We start from the raw sequence: 20,264 nt of genomic DNA on the forward strand, positions 1-20,264 counted from the left end.
TCCTGGAGGAATTACACACAGGGTAATTAGTTGTTCAAACTAATTTGTTCTACTGGGCAATTAGGGCATGTGCATATGGCCAGCTACAGCAGCTTGGCTCAGGCTGTCACCCAAGAGTAGTAACTCAATTGCGTTCTCATCTCCCAACCCGCATACACTTGGCATCCAGACAAACTTTGGTCTTTCTGGTGTTTATGATGGTATCTCTTTTTTTTTTCAGGTCTATCTACTACAACTTTATTTAAAAAAAAAAAAAAAAAAAAAAAAAAGCAGTGCATAAGAGATTAATAAATCAATACGACAGTGTAACTAGCACCACCAAGGTGAGCAAAATCACAACTGGAAAACTGAGTAGTTGGCAAACATACATTCTGTTTAAGAATTTTGCTTCATGGTAGATATTTTTGCTGAGTAACTGGATTAGGTTGCACACACTACTTCAGAAGATTTATCTGCTATCTTCTGTGCCCAGACTGAAATGAAACCAGAAGGAAATAGTAAGAGAAAAACTCAAGCTCACCAGGTAGCAGCCAGTGCACTGGGATGCAGAGGCAGCAGCACGGCGACGTCTATAATGGAGGCACACTGTTGGGTTACAAGCAAAACCCTGACTGAGAGAAAAACATAAGTATTCTTATCATACCTACAGTATGATGAGAATATAATTTCGAGTTTATACACTCCCTGGTGTTCAAGTATGGATCCCTAGCTCCAATGAGACTTTCATCAATCTGTTTCTTTATGTGTTAATTAGCATCTTTTGGATGTTTCATTCATAAACTACTATTTGTGTATTAAGCTGGAAGACAATGCAAGACTGATTAATTTGAAACATGATCATACTATTCCCCCCCCTCAAAATACTAATACATACATTTATACACACACACATTCACACATATATGTATTTATATAAATGTACGTGTATACATGTAGGATTTGTGTGACAAGCACCTTGCTCAAACACGATCTCTTCCAAACATCTGCCTCAAATCAGTCTTGCATAGACAAACAAACAAACAAAAGATAGCATTGAGACATCATGTAAAACATCAGGGATAAGGAGCACAATGTGCTACCCCACTTGGGGGAGACAAATCACACTTCTCTGTTGATGGAGTATGACCATCAACCAGGTAAATCACTCTAAACGGAGTTCCGTTTTGCTGCTTCCGATACCTATAGAAGCTGGCATATCTCTATACTACACTGCAGTTTGCAATACAAACACACTCACAGAGTTTAAGAGCATGCATAGCTCATTGTTAGACAGTGAAAGGAAAGGCACCAACACTGCACGTCCCATGCAAATACAAGTGCAACAAGGAGGAGAAACGGAAACACAGTAGGAGGATTTAACGGCTTCAGACTACAACTGTGATTGTCCCTACTATTCATGGTGGATCACGTGAAATCCCATTACTTCCCCTACTTATCGTTTTCCTAACACCGCCTGTTCTGCCCTTTTGAACTTTTGTAGTTCAATAGCTAGTTCCCAATATCTCAGATACAGCCACATAAGTCTTCCATTTTGACTTTTGTTTCTGTTCAACAGATTACCACAGTAGTTATCATGTTTGAAAATATCTTTTAAGCCACTTTCCATATGTAGAGCCGTGGCAACAGGATCAGTTGCCGCTTTAACTAGCAGATTTTTCTCTATTTCTAGTCTCTGGCTTCTGGGTACAACAAGACTGCAGTAGATGTCCTGTCTTTCTTTAAGTCCCTCTTCAAATTCTTTTAGTAAAATATTGGCTCTCTTCTGCCACTCTTCTTCCTTTGCCAGACAACTTTGGTACAAGTTACCTGCTGCTCCTGAGTGCAAAAGGACTTGTTTTTCTCGCTCTAACTTCTCCTGCTCCTGTTCTAGGTTCCTTCTTTCTTCTACTAGTTTGCGACTCTGTGACACGAGGGCTTCACGGTAACTCAGGGTTCTGTTGCGTTCCTTTTCAAGTTCCAACTCCAAATGAGCAACTGTGCGACGATTTTCTGTGATTACATCCCGGTATTTGGCTTCCAGGTCTTTTTGTAAAGATGAATGTTTTTTATAATATTCTTTTTTTTCTCTTTCTATTTCTTTTTGACATTCTCTGGTCCAGATCCAACCTATCATATATAAATGAGACTTCAGACATCAGTATAACACATATAACATTGATGGGTATGATTAATTAACAATCCTTCTAAAGAAGCTATTAGGTGGTAAAAAACTTTCTTTCTGCCCTCCCCAGTGATATTCACTTCCATTCACGTCTCCCACAAAATCTGTTTCTGTGGGTCCATGTTTCACAGTAAATCACTTCAAATGATCATGTTTCCTTTGAAGTAAAATCTCCCCTACTCTTTTATTGCTAATACATATATACTTCCTGGATTAAAGGAGGAAAATAAAGTTATGGGGAAACAAACTGGAGGTTTCTAGTGCTGGAACTGCACTGAGAACTTTTCAGGTCCAGTAAATAAATATACATCAGCAGCTCTTTGGGTTGTTACCTTTGGGCTCTCTAGCACATCATACGTCCACGCTTCTGAGACAGCTTTGTAAACTGGAGCTTATTAAATATGGAGTCAATGCCATGTGTGAAAAATGGCCGTTGCCTTAATGTTATAAACAGTGCTTACTGTTTATAACATTAAAAATGAGCAGACCAGAGGAAATGTCTAGATGGATATTACTTTATCACTGTACTGCTTCAGAGTTTCCCCTTTGGCTGGCTGGCTGGCGAGAGGCCTGAGCGCAGCCAGGCACACCAGCTCCAGCAGACAGGCCTGGGCGCTACTTACGGAAGGCAGCCAAGCCCAGCATGGGGACCAGCAAGGCGTAGTTCCATCTGCTGCCTTCACCCCCGGGCTCTCGTTGATTTGGCAGTATGTTCCAGTTGGGAGGGTCATTTAAGTTATTCATGGGGGCACCTTAGATGTATAGGAGAGAAACACGGCGTTACTTGCGCACAAAGGAAGAGGGCCGCTCCCGCAGCTACCTCTCACCGGGACCGCAGCTAACTCCGGGACAGGTATTTCTGCCCGACACCCTCCAACGGCGGCCCCCTCACTTGGGAACTTTGCACGGACGCGCTTTCGTCCAGCGAGAGGCTCCCCGGCCTGCTCCATAACTGCCGGCCCGGTCGCAGCCGCTACCGCACCGCGGCGGCCCCCCCCCGTGCCTCGGCGCTGCCGCTGTTATCGCCCACCCCCTTCCCCGGCCGGCGGCACGTTAGCTGGTGTTGCCACCGCCCCGAAGGCCTCCAGGTTCCTCCGCGTCACAGGCCTCGGCCCCAGCGCCGGCCTGGGGCGGGGGCCCAGCCCGCTGTCCCCGGAGCGCAACAGCCACCTACCAGCCCGGCAGCACGGAGCCGCGGCGGGGCGGTGTCGCTGTCACTTACCTGCCGGCCCCGCCCCCTCTCGGGCCGGCCCATTAGCCTAGAGAAAGGGGGGGGGATACCGAGGGGGACAATAAACGGACTCGCCCGAGTCCTAAGCGCTCCCGGTCGTCTGGCCCCGTCCCAGCCCGCTCAGATGGCGGGACGAGGGGGAGGTTTGGGGGGGGACCCCGCATGCAAGCACGCCCGCTCTCAGCCCGTGACTCCCCTCCTCCCAGCACAATTGGTTTCTCCCACCGAGCCTGGCGGGTAGCGGCGCCGTTAGCGGCGGTCTCGCGCATGCGCCCCTGATCGCGCCTCCAGGTCCGTGCGAAATGGCGGCGGCGGTAGCGGCTTCGCGGAGCTTGGCGAAGCGCTGGCTGCGGCCGGCGGCACGGGCGGTGAGTGCCTGTCCTCGGCCCGCCCTGCCCTGTCCTCCCCTCCCGCCGCGTCCCGGCGGAGGGGAAAGGGTCAGGCCGCGGGGCTGGCGCGGAGAGCCCCTTCGGGAGGGAGACGGGCCGGCTGGGCCTGGGGACCCCGCGTATCTCCTGCCCCTCCTCTCAGCCGCGGCAGAGGAGCGCGCCTGGCTCCGTCCTGGCCCGCCCTCCCCCGCGACCTGGTGCGCGACGGCCTGCGGCCGCCCGTACCCGCTGTCTCCCCCGTGACCTTGGCGGAGGAGCTCCCGCCCCGGGGCGGAGAGCCGCGGCTGGGCTGCGGGAGCGGGGCAGCCAGGGCCGTGCGGGGCCGAGTGACCACTCGCCAGGCTCAGTCCCTCCGGTGTTGTTTTCAGAGTGGGGCCGTCCTTGCTACTTGGCTCCTGGGGCGGGTTACTGGGAGATAACTGACTGTGGGCATGGCCGGGCCGCTCCTCCTGGCTTAGGGAGGGAGCGCCATAGCCTTAGGCCGTGAGCAGGCTTCCTGAGGGACAGAGGAAGGCAGCGGGTACGGGGTGTGTTGGGGAAAGGCTCTGGAAGAGTCTGGCAGGTGTAGCACCTTCCAGTCCCTGCACCCGGGTAGCAAGCTTACTGCTGGCTCCTTCTGGACCTGCATGGGAAGCTAGTGTATATCTGCATGTTGCTTAAATCGGGCTAGCAGTTGTTTCCAGACAGTGCTGCTTCAGCGTTTGACAGTTTTGTTTTACCTGATCTGTAAGTGGTCTTTAGTGAAGGCTTGTTTTTCTCTGTGGTGAAGTGGGAGTTTTCAGCTTCTTTCCGCTGTTCTCACTGTGTGTGTCCATAATGAGTTTGGGATTACAAAAGATAAATGTGTGGGAAAAGGACCCTGTAAATGCAGCTATAGTTGTCCCTGTCTTGTAAAGCAAGTACAGAAAAGACAACTTGCTGAGAGGCAGAAAGGCTTAAAGATTGTCATTATGTTTTAGATAGCAGTGAACTGGCCCTGATTGGACTTTTAATTTCATAAGGGCCATGATGTTCCTGGTAGCATAGCAATTCAGGATTAGCGTGATCAGTGTTCCCTTCAAATTTAGTATAATATTGTTTCCTGCTTTGTGGACTATTGTTCAGGCTCATTCTGAACCAAACTTAATGGCAGCAGAAGTTCTTATGTATAGCTTTTACAAAAAAGCATATGTGGATGGGAATAGCAGTTCTGAAAATTCTGTTTTGCGGAAGCATAGATGTGAAAAGAAAAGCAATCTGCTAAACAGTTGTGTGGCTGTGTGGTTTTGGTTTTTAATAATATATTTCCAGAGTCCTCTGATGCAAAATATATTTGATAACTGTTTATAGCAACTTCAGAAAATAACAAAGTTTTTTTTAAAAGGAAATTAGTTGAGAGGCATTGTGGCAGAATTCTGACTGGAGATTGCAGCAGGCTGTTTACTCTGAGGGGAGGAAAAAAATGGGTCAATTTCTTTTGGGGCTTTAAGGCATAACCAGAGTTTATAGCTCTTGGCGTTTTTTTTGGTGTTGTTTTTTCCCTCAGTCATTTGCACTTTCTTTAAGCAATACTAAGTATGTGCAAACCTGTTTGTTATGTGCTGTCTTTACATACAGTAAAGATTTTCTTTGAATTGCTTTATGCAATAACCAAATGTGTGGTTGCTCACCTATGAGAAATAATTTTTTGCTGTAAAAAGAGCTGTACTGTTGCTGGAACAACATTATGGAAACAAGCAATGATGTTAGAGAATGCAAGGCTGCTGCATTTGAAGTGTGCAGTGTAGCCTGCCATGTCAGTTAGAGTTCTGCTAGTCTAACTTCAGTTGCACTGAAGCCTGTGAAAGCAGTTTTGGTATAGAGAGGACACCCCATTTTAGCTTGACCTGTGATTGTTGGGAAAGCTGTTCTGCAGATAAATTATATATGATACTTAGGTTTCATCTGGCTGTCAGTGAACTAGTTGATCTGATTCTGTATGTGAAATATTAATGAAGACGATTAATACAGGAGTTGAGATGGGCATGGAATTGCCCCAAAGCGTGGTAACATAGCAGGGTGGATGGGGGAGAGTAACTAACTGGAGGAGCGTGCTAGTACCTTATGAATAGGCGTTAAGATTGATGTTATTTAAAGATGGCTGTAAAAACCAGAAGTGAGTTAGCAAATATGATGACACATTAGATTCACTGTTATGCAAGAAGATAATTTGAGGAGACTAGTACGAGAAATGATAAAACAAGGTCAAGGAAAGTGTACTGTAGTTCACTTCAAGGATGGGGGAAGAGATGGACGTTTGGAAGTGATAGGGAGTGAAGACCTGCCTGTTAGCATATTGTAGGGTGATTGAACCATGAATATAACAGTTGCTGGAAAAGGCAAATATCACTCCAGTGCATTTTAGGATATATTTCAATTAAGGAAGTGCTGATGTCATGGCACAGGTCACTAGTATGGCCTTGTGTTGCTGTTCTCATCAATCATACATGCTGCATTAGGTGTATTTTTCGTAATGGTGTAAAGAAGTAATACCAGGTTCCAAGACATGGGAGATTTATATGGTGGAGACTGAAATTCTGATGGTTTTAACCTATCAAAGCAAAAACTGGATACTGGGTAGGTTTGGGTGCTGTGGTGTTTTGTTTTGGTTTTGAACATGCCAGGGGAGAGGGAATAACATCAGAAGGGGAAAACTGTGCCCTTGTGATTCATTTAGGTATTAATAAATGGTTCTAAATTGGTCACTAATTAATAGAGAATGAGAACAAGAGAAATATTTCAATATTTCTTACTTTTGAAGCAATGATGAGCTGGATCAGCTTTCTCTACCACCTAATTTTTCTATCTTCATTACTCTTGACCACCTGAAATAATTCAAATTCTGAGGATTGCTTGACATGAGAGGTGTTTTCCATTAATTCCTGTGGTTCCCATAAAGCTGTCTTCATCTTTGTTTACCTATGAAAAAAATGCAAGAATATTACAGCATTAATTGCAAACATATTCTTCTGTCAGTGCAGCCTCAGATAGTCTGAGAGACTGGTTAGTGTTAGTGAAGTAAATAACAGTCTGTGACACCCTGCTACTTGCGGGCTGTTCTCATCCAGTCAAAACTTTTTTCTTTTTTTTTTTTTTTCCTGGGCACGAATATAGGAAAGCCAGAACTTCACTGCATGTAGCTTTAAAATACATTGATACAACATTCTTGAATATGTGGTGTCAGTGGTAAGTAAAGGTTTGTTATAAATGTAGGGTAGCCGAGAATGCTGAAAGTCTTCCTTGTGGAAACATTTGTTCTATAATAGTTGTCTTGACTTCTTTCCGTAGTGGCCAGCGGCATGCCAGACTCTTGCACGGAAATTACACTTCACAGTTTATGGAAAGAAAAATGCTTCTACGAAGGTTTCTGATTCGGTATGTTTGTACTTCTTTATATCTTAAGTAACAGATTAGATAATACACTTAATGCTTGAGACAGATGAAACAACCAGGTATTTGGCTTTTAGTGGAGTGTTGTGTTCAAGTACGTAGTGAGATTGAGTTGCTGAAATGCATGGCTTTTTTTAATGATAGTTTCCACCCAAGAGAGTATATAACAGATGTAGCATTCACTACAAAAGTCTATTAAGGACATTAAACCTATACTGCTTGTATCTCCGTGAAACTTAAGTTTGACCTAGCTTGAAATATTTGTGATCATAACAAATTGATTTATTTTTCCAGATTTCTACACAATATCCAGTAGTGGACCATGAATTCGATGCAGTTGTTGTGGGTGCAGGAGGAGCAGGTCTGCGGGCTGCATTTGGTTTGTCAGAGGCTGGATTTAATACAGCATGTGTTACAAAGCTATTTCCCACCAGATCTCATACTGTTGCTGCACAGGTGAGAAATGAGGTAGAACAAATGTTTAAAAAATACCTGCTGTCAGAAAGCTGATTTGGATGTGCACATGAACATCACATTTCAAGGCCATGCTTCCTTTTATAAATATTACATATTTAGTTGAAACTATTTTGGAGGGCAGTATATGTTTGGATTCTGTTCAGTGCTTTTTCACTGCATTCAATGTAACTTTGCAATTCATTGTTACGCAAAACAGAACAAAATAAGAGCCATTGTGAAACTGATAAATTGCACAGGTTTTTCATAGCCACGTTAAATCTGACTTTACTGTATTTCTTGTACACAGAGGCATAAATGGTATGTGATTTTTAACAGAAATGAGGAAAACCTACTAAAACTGTACTTCAGTAATATAATTCCAGGAAAACGCATTTTCATTTTCAGGGAGGAATCAATGCTGCTCTGGGAAACATGGAGGACGATAACTGGAGGTGGCATTTCTATGACACAGTGAAAGGGTCTGATTGGCTGGGTGACCAGGATGCCATACACTACATGACCGAGCAAGCCCCAGCTGCGGTGATAGAGGTGGGACTCACTGGAATTGATGTCAACTATAATTACTTGATAACACAGACTAGCTTCCAAAGAGAACTCCTTGCTAGGAACACAGTAAAATAACTTGTTGGATTGTTATGCACAGGAGTTTCTGATGCTTGTGTTTGGGTTCAACAGCTGGAAAATTATGGGATGCCGTTCAGCAGAACCGAAGAAGGAAAAATCTATCAGCGTGCATTTGGTGGACAGAGTCTTCAGTTTGGAAAAGGAGGACAGGCTCACAGGTGCTGTTGTGTTGCAGACAGGACAGGACACTCACTGCTACATACTCTGTATGGCAGGGTAAGCAGCTGTGAAGTAGACTTGGCGTGCGTTTTTGTATTTGCAATTAATGATTTCCCCCCGCCCCTGGAGTTTGAAGAAAAAACAAACAAAACGTGTAGCTGTTCTTGTATCAGTGAGGAATCCAGGGGAATAACTGATAACAATTCTGCATTTCCTTCCTTCCTGACGCGGTATGGAAGGATGTAGCCTAGGTGATGCTTGGTTTTTGTCAAGAGTATGCAGAAATAGAATAAAAGGAAAGATTGTAATTATAATGGCTCTCGTGAAGACAACACATGTTGATTAGTGTACTCTGTTAGCTTTGCGGTCTGGAGTAGTTCTTCACTGTTAAAACTTCTGTGTCTGTTAACTAGACCCAAAGAGAATTTAAGTAAACCTTCCCCAAAAAACTTTTTTCAAAAAATCTGACACAGCAGCATTGGGGAACTCTGAAAAGAGGTACAAGGCAGCGTTTTCTTTCACTCATCTTCGAACAGGGAGCAGGGGGAAACGAAGTATAAATGCATGAAGGCCTACTATGCATTTCTGAGCTTGCTCTATGGCAAGTAAGTGACTTGTGTTCCAGCATTTGTTTCTATCAATTCTACAAACCATAATTGAAGAAAAATGTGGTTGTTTTAAAATGGTAGTAAGCTACTTGAAACCTGAAATTAAGTACCTAGTAGCTAATGTTTTTTTATTTACTTAGCAGCTAGTTAATTGCTGTCCTTCAGTTTCACACTATATACGGTGCTGCAATACAAATGCTCAGTGTTGTGAAACACTGGTCTGATCCTTGAGGGCATGAAAGAATGTTTGACTTGCTGCCCGCTGCTTCTGCTGGTATACTAGGCTCCCGGACATGTATTCTGCTTCTCTGCGGGAGGTTAAGTAAAATGTGCTTGTACATGTATCAAGCACCACAGCTGACTAAAGTGTTGCCAAATGCAGAGGGAAATAACAGGCCTTGCTGATTAGCTATGACTTCTCAGAATTAAGTGGTTTGGTAACTACTTGTGTCTCTTTAGGCTAGAATAGATTCATTAGCAAATTTTTATAAAGATTTGTGGGGAAACTGGCTTCCCTGAGAGTTGGTGGGGGTGGTTTTTATCCTGATACAGCCCATAATATTGCCTGTTTTGAAGAGGTTACTTCGGTTTCTGGATTCTTCGTAAAGTTCCTTTTTTTTCTATTTTCCTCCAGTCTCTAAGATATGATACAAGCTACTTTGTTGAATATTTTGCCTTGGACCTACTTATGGAAAATGGAGAATGTCGTGGTGTTATTGCCCTTTGCATAGAAGATGGCACTATACATCGTTTTAGAGCAAAGAACACTGTCATTGCCACTGGGTAATGTAAGGTTTATGATGAAGGACAGAAACAGTAGAGAGTGCTACTAGTTGGAAGTCTGTGTGTTTCTACATGTATTTGAATCCACAGTGTGGAGATGACATGCTGACTTGAAAAACATAATTTATATGTTCATCTCTCCCCTGCCTCCTTTGATCAAAAGCAATATAATTGAATTCAGTCATTAGCTCTGAAAGAAGGCACATACTAATTTTGTGACCAAGTATAAATTTAGTACGAGGTCTAACTTTGAAGTCTAGAACAATGACATAAAGTTGAAATGTGTAAGAGCAGTATGTGTGGTCCAAATGGTCTTAGATTTTTAAAATGTGCTGTTTAAAGCAGATACTGTTGCAATGCTACCAGCGTGTGTGTATATCTGTAGGGTTCTGAGTTTCCTGTAGGAAACAGCATTTTTCAAAATTCTAGAGAATCTATTACGTTAAGATAGCAACATTATGAGTCTGTTGTAGGATGAAATTATCAGAAGATGAATGTAACTTAACATTACTTGGTTGCAAAAGTTTGTATGTTTATTAGAATACTATATGCATTAGTCTTTTGCTGCTTATGGCTGTCTCCTATCTGTTTCAGTATGTAAAATATTTATAAACATATCCATTGAAGAAAAATACTTAGTTTGGTTGCCTACATAATTTGGCTTTATTGAAGTTGACGCTGTTTTCATGCTTTTGTACTTTGAGGTACATACAATATGTAGATTGATATTTCTTCTACTCCCTAAATTGGGACTATTGGCACTTCTCAGTAACGTTGGAAGCTAACCTGTTTGTTTTAGGCTTAAGAATTCACATTTAATACCTAATATTGCACAACTAAGTTTCGAAATCTAAGAATATAAAATCAGGGCCATATTGAGGATATAAACCATTGTTATATGCAATTTTTGAAAAAACTGCTGGTAGTAGTTCGAATGAAGTCTAGTGGTATTGGGTTGAGAGAACTTTCTGAAGTAACTTTTTTCTGGCAAAAAGGCTTCTGATACTAATCTAACTATCCTGCTTTGGAATTGTTATTCTTTTTCTTGGACCTTCTGTCACCAGCTGTTTTTCAAATATAGTTGAGCATAACAGGGCAATACCAATTTTGTTTTCTTTTGGTTGAACTTCATACAGGAGATGGCAAAACTTATGCTTCTTGCTTATTAACCCTCTGCTCTATTTCCACTATTGTGCAAAGAGCATAGTTGAGTGGTATGTTCTGGTGATTTTTTAAATTTTTTTTTTTTTGACTGCTAATTCTGTTAACTTCTGTGTCCTGTAGTGGGTATGGCCGCACTTACTTCAGTTGTACATCTGCTCATACTAGTACGGGTGATGGCACTGCTATGGTTACACGAGCTGGTCTTCCTTGCCAGGACTTAGAATTTGTACAGTTTCACCCTACAGGTACAGAATGATTTAAACAAACTTTTTGTTGTTTTAAAATGTGCTCAAGTCAGTTTGCACTTTTCTGTAGTGCTTCATTAGTTCATTAGTTGCTTGTGACAAGTGTTCAGACTTGGTTGCAACTGCTGTGGAATATAAATCTATAAATCTGAGGGTAAAACTTACAATATGAGAGAGAGGTCTCAGCTGTTCTAATTTAAAGGTCGGTGTTAAATATTTTAAGGTGCTGTCTTTACCATGCTAACAGGTTTTATGAATTCCAAGTTGAAACCACTTCATCTGTTAAAGTCTTTAAAATATTAAAGGGTTTTGATACTAGATACAGGAGCAACGGGATGGATGCAAATGTTAGGGAGTTATATACTAGAATTTTTTGTGGAAGTGGGGTAGTTGAAGTAAAGGTATATATTTAGGACTGTAGTTTTACAGCACAGGATCAGTATCTAAACTGTGAACAACAATGGTCACAGACTAAAAAGTGAAGACCTGCTTTTTTGGTTGTAGCTAAATGCTGAGTTTTAACTTGTGATAAGTGGTGATTTTTTTAATTGTTCACTTAATTTTACAATGTTATCCTTGTTATATCATGGAGATCCAATGTTCATTTGACTTAGCTAAGGTTTTCCTAGTCAAAGAATCTTCATTGCTTGTCTGATAAGCTGTGGAATTATCAACTGCATGAGTTGGTTAGCATTTTTGTTTTCTCTGATGATCTGTGCTGAAGGCTAACAGGTAGGCCTTCCTTCTCTAAAGGAAAAGAAAACGGAGTAAGCTTTCACATTCCACACAATTTGAAGCCATCCTGTACTGCCTTAGCACAGAAGAAGAGGGAGCAAAGATGAGCAAACTTGCCTTGAGATAATCAACTTCTGCTTTACTTAGAATCTTGAACACAGTAATTGCTGAAGGTCTACAAAATCTTTGTGAAAGTCTCCTTACATATTGCTGGGTGCAGATCTCTTCTAGTTCTAATATTTTAGATACCATGTGTGTTCCAAATCAACTTGCTTACCTTCCAGGAATAGTGTTTGAAAGGAGTAACAAGTTTCTGAGCAGTCTTGGGGGACAGTTACTAGTGGTATGATTAGGGTGGAATAAAATGTACCCCTGTGACTTGTTTGCATTATTTGAAGACTATCTTGTTTATTCAATCCTGGTCGTCCTGATTATGAAGCTGTCGAGAGAATATATCATTTGATAGTTATTTTCTTTCTTGACAGGTATCTATGGGGCTGGCTGCCTTATAACGGAAGGGTGTCGTGGAGAGGGAGGTATTCTAATTAACAGTCAAGGTGAAAGATTTATGGAGAGATATGCACCTGTTGCTAAGGATCTGGCTTCCAGGGACGTAGTATCTCGTTCTATGACCATAGAAATCCGTGAAGGAAGGTTAGTTAAATATTCTAATGAAGCTGCAGAATCATACCAGACTATATGTGTTACAATAATTCATTTGATAAACACCATGGGAGTGAGCTTTAGTAACTGTTAGCTGAACACTGCATGTAGGGCAAAAATTTTGCTTGTTAGTTCCTAATGATACTAAAAGGGAACACAAGACGTTAGGAGTATCCTGTTTGATTTGGTGCGTCTAGAGACAGTGGCTCAAACAAGTTTAATGTATATGCTCTTAGTGGAAACAATGGAAATAATTTGGTGCTCTGGTCTCTTGATTAATTATCTTAAGTTCTTATATATTTCTGCAGTAATACAGTGGTTCAATACTTCACTTTCACAATTATTCACTTAAATACTGTGAATTATTGTGAAAAGAAAGCTGGGAGGTGAAAACTACACATAAATTCTACCAGATTCAACAGTCTTCTCAAAAATGCTAGATACTCATTTTTGTCAGATAACCTTTGAAAGAATTAAAAGTTAAAATTTTCCCAAATTAAACAAATTAGATTAGAAATATTACTGGTGTTTGCAGAATTCCTGTTATGTGTTCCAATGTTGACTTTCTTTTTTTTTGGAAGGGGTTGTGGTCCTGAAAAAGACCATGTGTACTTGCAGTTGCACCACTTACCACCACAACAGCTAGCAACCCGTCTCCCAGGAATTTCAGAAACAGCTATGATATTTGCTGGAGTTGATGTCACTAAAGAGCCCATTCCTGTTCTGCCTACTGTGCACTATAATATGGGAGGTATTCCTACTAACTACAAAGGACAGGTAAGTAATAGATGACTTTTAGGACTTCTTTTTTCCAGCATAATAATAGAAAATTATTTTCCAAATATAAAAGCGTTAACAATGTTTTTCATAAATGAAAGGATGCTGAATAACATTAGCTTAATAATAATATTATAATAATGATGTCAGAATACTTAACACACGCAATCTGGTTTGTTTTTGTAAATAGCTTGAGAGCAGTGTTCCAGCCCATCTGGAGATGGGAGTTCCAAGAAACATCTAAAATGAAGTTACTGTCACGTCTGACAAAAATTTTCTGTTTATTAAGTTGATGATAATACATAGTTGAACAGGGATCAAACTAGGGCTCTATTACAATCCGTAACTCAAGTTAATGTATATTAATTCTCTATACCTCATGTAGTCTCTACACTAAAGCAGATTCCTTCAGCTCATACTAGTTAGAAGTCAATGTGGTGGCGTCAGCTGAATTTTTCTGTTTCAGTGCATTGTACTTGTTAATTTTTTAATGTAAAATTTTGCCTTAAAAATGTGTGCAGATCAGACTTTCTTCCTGTGCTTTTCTGACTTCCTGCAGAATTGTGATGAAGAGTACATGGTTCTGTTTCATAAGCATGACTGTATTTATATAAGCATCTGTATTTACGTAGTATTACTACTTACCCATTAGAACTAAGGTATTTATGGTTTTAGAGTTGGAGAGAACTTTAGATTGCTGTGTTTCATCCTTACATGCACATGGCCTTTGCAAATAAGGAGGTCTGCACTGTTACAAACTGTTAGGAAATTAACATTAATTGACTGTCTGAAATGTTAGGTTATTACACATGTGAATGGTGAGGATAAAGTGGTACCTGGTCTATATGCTTGTGGGGAAGCAGCCTCTGCATCTGTCCATGGCGCAAATCGACTTGGAGCAAACTCACTTCTGGATTTGGTGGTCTTTGGTCGTGCTTGTGCCCTTACTATTGCAGAGATGTGCAAGCCTGGTAAGTCTCGCAGTTTGTCTCACTTTTTTAGAGACATTTGCCTTTATGATTACATTTCTGTCCAACACAGAGTTGTTGCTACCTAATTAAAATTCAGAATGCTAGACATAGACTCTTATTTGTTAGAAAAGGCAGAAATCAGTGTTTATGCTTTTTATAGTCATGTTCTTTGCGATGCAAATGCTTGTCATTAACATTTGCTTTGTGAGGTGATCTTCTTAAAACTAGAACTGGGTGAATGCTATTGGCAAAAACAGTTGAGATTTTTCACAAACTAGCAAAACAGAATATTGAATATGAACACTGACTTCTCTACATCCTGCACTGCATCTTCTATATCAAAATGTAATCTGTCTTACATTTGGCACTTTATTGTAGTGGAATTTGCTGCCACCTTGTTGATTTATAAGGCGGACTGCCTATGCAAATGATAAGAGATAGATACTAAAAATCATAACATCTTATCCCCTGTATGTGCATTATCACTGCTGAATGGTATTTTTAAATAATCTGGTTCAGCAACAGTTACTGAGCTGGGAAAAAAAAACCAACCAACCAACAAAGCACTGTAAGAGGCAGTTATATTGCCAGAGCAGCTCAAGTCCAGAAGTAGTCATCTGTTTTCGTATTGCTTAATGTCCAAATTAATAAGACTGTTTTTTCAGTCTGACTCTGCACAAAGTGCACAGACTAATGGTTCCTGATGGAATCAGCTTGGATCTAGCAATGGCTATTGGCTCTGGCTTTGTGCAGACATTTATTTGGATCAGTCTTTCTGTGGCTCCTTTGAGTTTGAAGTTGCAGGAGGGTTTTTATTAGTCTGAATGCAAAACTACACAAGAGATGAAGTGTGCTGGTAAGATGATGTGTTTGATTTGTTACCCAATAACAGATGGGTTCTAGTATTAGAGGTAAGATGCAGAGCTCACGTGTAACTGCCAAGCTTATTGACTGGTCCCTTAACAGTCCAAAAGAGGGTGGGAGGTTTGGGGGTGAGGAGACAAGGAAAGTATAGGAGGTGGTGGTAAGGAGCCACAAGCTTATTCCATAGTTTAGAAGAATTTGCATCAAGTGTTGTTTTTAAGGAATTAATAGCAGAATTTAGCCAAACCTATAAATTCCCTACTAACTGTCACAGGAAAGAATGTGATTCATATATTCTACCGAGAACTCTATTTTTAAGTGTGTGGATATGACTGGTGTGAGTTCAAGAAAGTTACCATTAACCAGTACCTCAGAGGAAGAAAAGAGATTGTGTTTTAGTTAAATTTGACTTTTAGTAGTTGCTAGTCTATGAAACTGCCAGAAACCAAAACCAAACCTGACCTACTAAACTTACTGAAACTTTCTTATTAGGAGAGACAGTTCCCTCCATTAAACCAAATGCTGGTGAAGAGTCAGTTGCTAATCTTGACAAATTAAGATTTGCTAACGGAACCATAAGAACTTCAGAAGTGCGACTTAACATGCAGAAGGTAAGCCTGGTGAAGCTCTCGAGTATAAGGTGGGAGAAGCTGCAAGCAAAGGAGGTGGTTTGGTCACTTTGCAAAGTACGCTTCAGAATTTGCTTTTCAGAAGTAAAGAGCAGTGTGAGAAGATTGTGCGTGGTAAAGGCTGTATCAGTTTTATTAGTTTCTTCTTCCCTTCATGGTTGTTCCTCTTGGGTAGTTTACCTACTATATAATAGAGTGGGGTTTCCTCTGTTTGGGGTGAACAGAAGAATGTTTTTTCTTCAGGCTGCAGACATGTCTGAAGACAAAACAGCTCTATATCAAGCTCAGTTGGAACTAATGAAGTTATGTGGGATATAATGCATATGCAGCATATGAAACTGATTTTGTTTTACTGTCTTGCAGACAATGCAAAACCATGCTGCTGTATTTCGTACTGGTTCTGTACTCCAAGAAGGCTGTGAAAAACTTAGCCAAATTTATAGTGATCTGGCTCATCTAAAGACATTTGACAGAGGTAATTTGAAGCAACGAATATACCTTTGCCAGAGTACTCTCTGGGAAAAGTGTGGTTTTTTTTTCCTTCGGTAAACCTTCTTACGTGTTTCTTGAAAGTTTGGCTAAAGACTTTGACCATTTTGAATCTTTCGAAATATTTTGTAGAGCCCTACTTGCTAAACATGGTAATCGGTAAAGTACTTGATCTTACTGGTCATTTTCTGGTTGCATACTCTTTCAAAGAAGCAGAGACTGAAATCAGATTTAACTGTATGAGGTACTAACCTCTGTTCTCTCAGAACACGATGCGAAGTTGTTCAAATACTAAGATGAACTTTTTAGTATCTTCTGAAAAGGCCAGGGAGTTGCAAAAAGGTGGCAAGGCTATTCATAGGCTGAATACTCAATTTTCCTTCTCCAGCTGAGCAGATAGCGCTGCATATAGATACTGCCATGTCTTGCAGTGTATCTTAGGAGAACTTGGTTAATTAAGTACAACTGATGATGTACCTTTTATCCACTTATGTTGTGTATTTCTAACTACTGCTATTGGACATGTATCCTAACACTGAAAGTAGAATTGGCTTTCTTGGACAGCTCTCACCAAGCATCAAGAAAAGTGTTACAATAGCGTAGAATGTAGGGATCAAAATGAAGATACATTCACGTAAGTGAACTTGGGTCCACCTTGGAGATACTTAAATGAAGAAGAACCTCGTATAACCAGCAGTTTTTTTTTTCCTCTCTCTGAAGGTGGGAAGGAAGGGAAAGCCCTGTTGTCTGGTTCTGCTAGGGATCTACCATCTAGCTAGATCTTGTGATCCGAAATGAGGTATGGGGACTGAGTTGTAGGTACGATACAAAGCAGGCAAGAATCTATGGTGTAATTTTGTCTTGGTAGTACACACGCAACAGGGACACCTGGTAGAACTACTGAATTTTTCTAAGATTCATTACGATTGTTAGGGTGTAGGAATCGTTACTGAGCCTTGCAGGCAATAGTGAGTAATTCAGTATTGCAGGGTACTGTGACTGCAGTAGGTACAGCATTGGCTAGTTCGATTCTAAGTATCAGCAGTAGGACAGAAGTAAATTGAGGAATAACTTGTTTGTAGAACATCTTTCATAGTATTTTAATATTTTACTAGGTATTGTGTGGAACACTGACTTGGTGGAGACCCTCGAACTGCAAAACCTGATGCTTTGTGCTTTACAAACCATTTATGGTGCTGAGGCTCGCAAAGAGTCTCGGGGTGCTCATGCCAGAGAGGACTATAAGGTATAAATATTTTCTGTGCCCTGGATGTAGGATTGAATTTCCTTGTTATGTGTCCTCAGATGGATTATTTGAAAGTTGTAATTTCTTCAAAGTATAGTCTTCAGAGTCTTGACTTAAGATTAGTGTAGTATTTGTTTGGGGTCCCATCTGCTCTCTTTTATCTGTTCTTATTTGTTATATATAAAATGACCAATACATGCAACATTGGGTAACTATCTTGAGAGAACAGTAGTTCCATGTGTGCATCCAAATGATTAGAGAGGTCTAAAACAGGACTATAGTAATAATAAGATCATGAATGCATAAACAGGACTTCAAGCAGAATAATTGTTCTACGCAAGGAACGTTACCTTAAATACTGAGGCTTAACAAGGCCTTTAAAATTTGACATAGGCAATGTTAAGATAAAACTTGCTGGCTATTAGGAGACGCATTGTTTTACGGTTGTAATTGGAATGCAACTAATCATGTGATCATAAAGTAATTTGTAGATGCAATTTCTGGTCTATACTAACCTAATTTTATCCTCAGTTTCGGATAGATGAGTTTGACTATTCTAAGCCACTCCAAGGCCAACAGCAGAAGCCATTTGAAGAGCACTGGAGAAAGCACACCCTTTCGTATGTGGATGTCCCATCTGGGAAGGTAAGTTGAGCCAGATGCTTGAGGGTCTTTCTCACTGTCGACAGACAGCTGCTCTCACAGACAGTTGTTGATATCATGATAATACTGCAATTGATTGTCACCGTCTGAGGTACCTGAAATAGTTTAGAGAACTTAAAGCAAAAAAAAAAAGGGAACATTTATTTTGTTGTTGAACAGTAGGCATAACTGGGAGAAGTTACTGTTGATCTTTGGGAAGTGACTTTGTGATTTGAGCTGGAATTGTTTTTCCCCTTGTATCAGGGTAGTTGAAAAGCTTTTTCCTTTTCCTCTGATAGTGACAAAACCCGTTGTTGGTGTTTAGCATAAAGTTTTTATGGTATTTCAAAGATATAACTGAAATCTGACCCTGTAAAAATCTTGAGTGTTGTTTTTTGTATCCCATTTTCTGAATCCTCTTCGTTTCCTCTCCCCTGGTTCCAGCTTCCTTGAATCTAGTTTGAGAACAAGTGTGAACACTTCACCTCCTGAATAGCTGCTGTGGCCAGAAAGATAGAGTGACACAGTTCTGTCTCCTAACTGATCCATTGGGTTCTCCAAGATTTCCCTAGCTGAAAGAACTACGAACTAGCAATCTTAGCCAAAACTTTACCGTTGTCCAAAAGGCCTTTTTAAAGTAGTAGTCTTCTGATACCATTTCTGGTCAGGCTTTGCTTTTCAGTCAGTGGTAACTTAGTGGAACTTAAGTGTTCCTTGTAGGTTACGAACTGTTCATTTTCTATTGAAGAAAAAGAATAATGGAGAAATTAGGTTAACATCAATGAAGTCATTCAGTTATCCATGTTATTCAGTCATTCCTGTTAGCTAGGCTGTCGTGTTTAGATACAAGAGGTTGGTTTGTCTTAAGAGTTCTTTGTCCTGTCTTCCTTTAGGTTACCTTGAAATACAGACCTGTGATTGACAGAACTTTGAATGAAGAAGACTGCTCAACTGTCCCGCCTGCTATTCGCTCATACTAGTAACTTACATTCAACTTGAGTCCTCCCCCAGAGGGGGTTAGTGTACATAAGCATAGTGCAAGCAAATCAAAATAGTATTGTCACTACTAATTAACAGAAAGTGCTGACTAAACTTTTCTCCAGCTTGTATTCTGCTGTGGCTTACTGTACAATTATGAAAGTGGAATGCAGGACAGCTTATGTTCTTTCACCCATCTGTCAAAACTGACATGGGAAAACACAAAATGTGTCTAAATAAAGTGATTAGAAGTCTTGTATTTGTATTTGTTTGATATGCTGTTATGTATATAATTGCAATGCTTTTATTTTGAATATTTTAAGAACAAGAAGTGCATTGCAATACTTTTAGACAAGATTGAGATGCTGGACTTTATGATATGGGGACTTAAAATGGAGCATCATAATTGCTGATTGTAAGTAACATGAAAGAAAAGAAAATGATGCATTAGTAGTGATAACTTTGTTTTTTCTAAAGCTAAAATTGAAAAAAATGTTATACTGTTGCTTTATTGAAGGAAAAAGGCAGTTCTACTCCAGTTACTTCCTCCAAAATATACCATGAACAGAGTATAATCTTAATAGCTAATCTCTATCTCTGGAACTTCTTATGGCGTGTCCTGTGTATTTCCTAGACTCTCTTTTCTCTCCAAGGAACCAAGGGGCTGTTTTGCAGAAGACTTACCTTACTCAAACGTAGTGTGCTTTAGTGCCAAGACGTAACTTGTAAGGCATCAATAGAGCAGTTTCTAGCAGCATTTCTGTGAATAACTCCCCGTTCTTGGAGGACTGAGGTGTAACTACGCAGACTGCAATTGAATGGAGCATTTCTTAATTTTTGAAAGCATTTCTTTAATTTTGTTTTCTCAACTGCTGACTGTTGGCTGCTGTTGGAAAAAATGAATGTTGGAAAAACTGAAATGTTGGAATGCTGCTGGTGGTGGTTGGAAAAATTGAATACACCACGTTTCACTCCTGTAGCGTTTCTGCACCTTGCACCAGGGCATTGAGACTGGGCTCGG

The 20,264-nt window shown here is 40.6% G+C and overlaps 2 protein-coding genes across 7 annotated transcripts; one reads left to right on the forward strand and one right to left on the reverse strand.

Moving 5' to 3' along the window:
- Nucleotides 1-252: 252 nt before the first annotated feature.
- CCDC127 (coiled-coil domain containing 127) lies at nt 253-4,023 on the reverse strand. Of its 4 annotated transcripts, none has more exons than XM_075142337.1 (3): nt 4,007-4,023; nt 2,785-2,913; nt 253-2,106 (listed from the first exon to the last, which is right to left on the reverse strand). In XM_075142337.1, exons 2-3 carry the CDS (start codon nt 2,903-2,905, stop codon nt 1,433-1,435), a joined length of 795 nt encoding a protein of 264 aa, XP_074998438.1. In that variant the 5' UTR covers nt 2,906-2,913; nt 4,007-4,023; the 3' UTR covers nt 253-1,432. The 4 variants fall into 4 exon arrangements, with proteins under 4 accessions (XP_074998438.1, XP_074998435.1, XP_074998436.1 ...); XM_075142334.1 differs by lacking the exon at nt 4,007-4,023 and adding an exon at nt 3,384-3,609; XM_075142335.1 differs by lacking the exon at nt 4,007-4,023 and adding an exon at nt 3,336-3,379.
- Nucleotides 3,656-20,126, forward strand: SDHA (succinate dehydrogenase complex flavoprotein subunit A). 3 transcript variants are annotated; one of them, XM_075142328.1, is made up of 15 exons: nt 3,656-3,760; nt 7,088-7,174; nt 7,484-7,645; nt 8,051-8,194; nt 8,342-8,506; nt 9,692-9,840; nt 11,125-11,249; nt 12,470-12,638; nt 13,229-13,424; nt 14,224-14,395; nt 15,752-15,870; nt 16,252-16,363; nt 17,493-17,623; nt 18,155-18,268; nt 19,159-20,126. In XM_075142328.1, exons 1-15 carry the CDS (start codon nt 3,695-3,697, stop codon nt 19,243-19,245), a joined length of 1,998 nt encoding a protein of 665 aa, XP_074998429.1. In that variant the 5' UTR covers nt 3,656-3,694; the 3' UTR covers nt 19,246-20,126. The 3 variants fall into 3 exon arrangements, with proteins under 3 accessions (XP_074998429.1, XP_074998432.1, XP_074998431.1); XM_075142331.1 differs by lacking the exon at nt 3,656-3,760 and adding an exon at nt 6,288-6,376; XM_075142330.1 differs by lacking the exon at nt 3,656-3,760 and adding an exon at nt 6,914-6,985.
- The last annotated feature ends 138 nt before the right edge of the window (nt 20,127-20,264 follow it).

The sequence above is a fragment of the Calonectris borealis genome, chromosome 2 (assembly GCF_964195595.1).
Source record: "Calonectris borealis chromosome 2, bCalBor7.hap1.2, whole genome shotgun sequence".
Taxonomy (NCBI): Eukaryota; Metazoa; Chordata; class Aves; order Procellariiformes; family Procellariidae; genus Calonectris; species Calonectris borealis.

What these genes read in the sequence shown, in the direction of transcription:
- CCDC127 (XM_075142337.1), bottom strand. Translation starts at nt 2,905, where the DNA reads ATGAATAACTTAAATGACCCTCCCAACTGGAACATACTGCCAAATCAA. An exon ending in GCTGGGCTTGGCTGCCTTCC is followed by an intron (nt 2,107 to 2,784) that starts GTAAGTAGCGCC and finishes TATATATGATAG; the next exon opens with GTTGGATCTGGACCAGAGAA.
- SDHA (XM_075142328.1), top strand. Translation starts at nt 3,695, where the DNA reads ATGGCGGCGGCGGTAGCGGCTTCGCGGAGCTTGGCGAAGCGCTGGCTG. An exon ending in CTCATACTGTTGCTGCACAG is followed by an intron (nt 7,646 to 8,050) that starts GTGAGAAATGAG and finishes TTTCATTTTCAG; the next exon opens with GGAGGAATCAATGCTGCTCT. An exon ending in ATAGAAATCCGTGAAGGAAG is followed by an intron (nt 12,639 to 13,228) that starts GTTAGTTAAATA and finishes TTTTTTTGGAAG; the next exon opens with GGGTTGTGGTCCTGAAAAAG.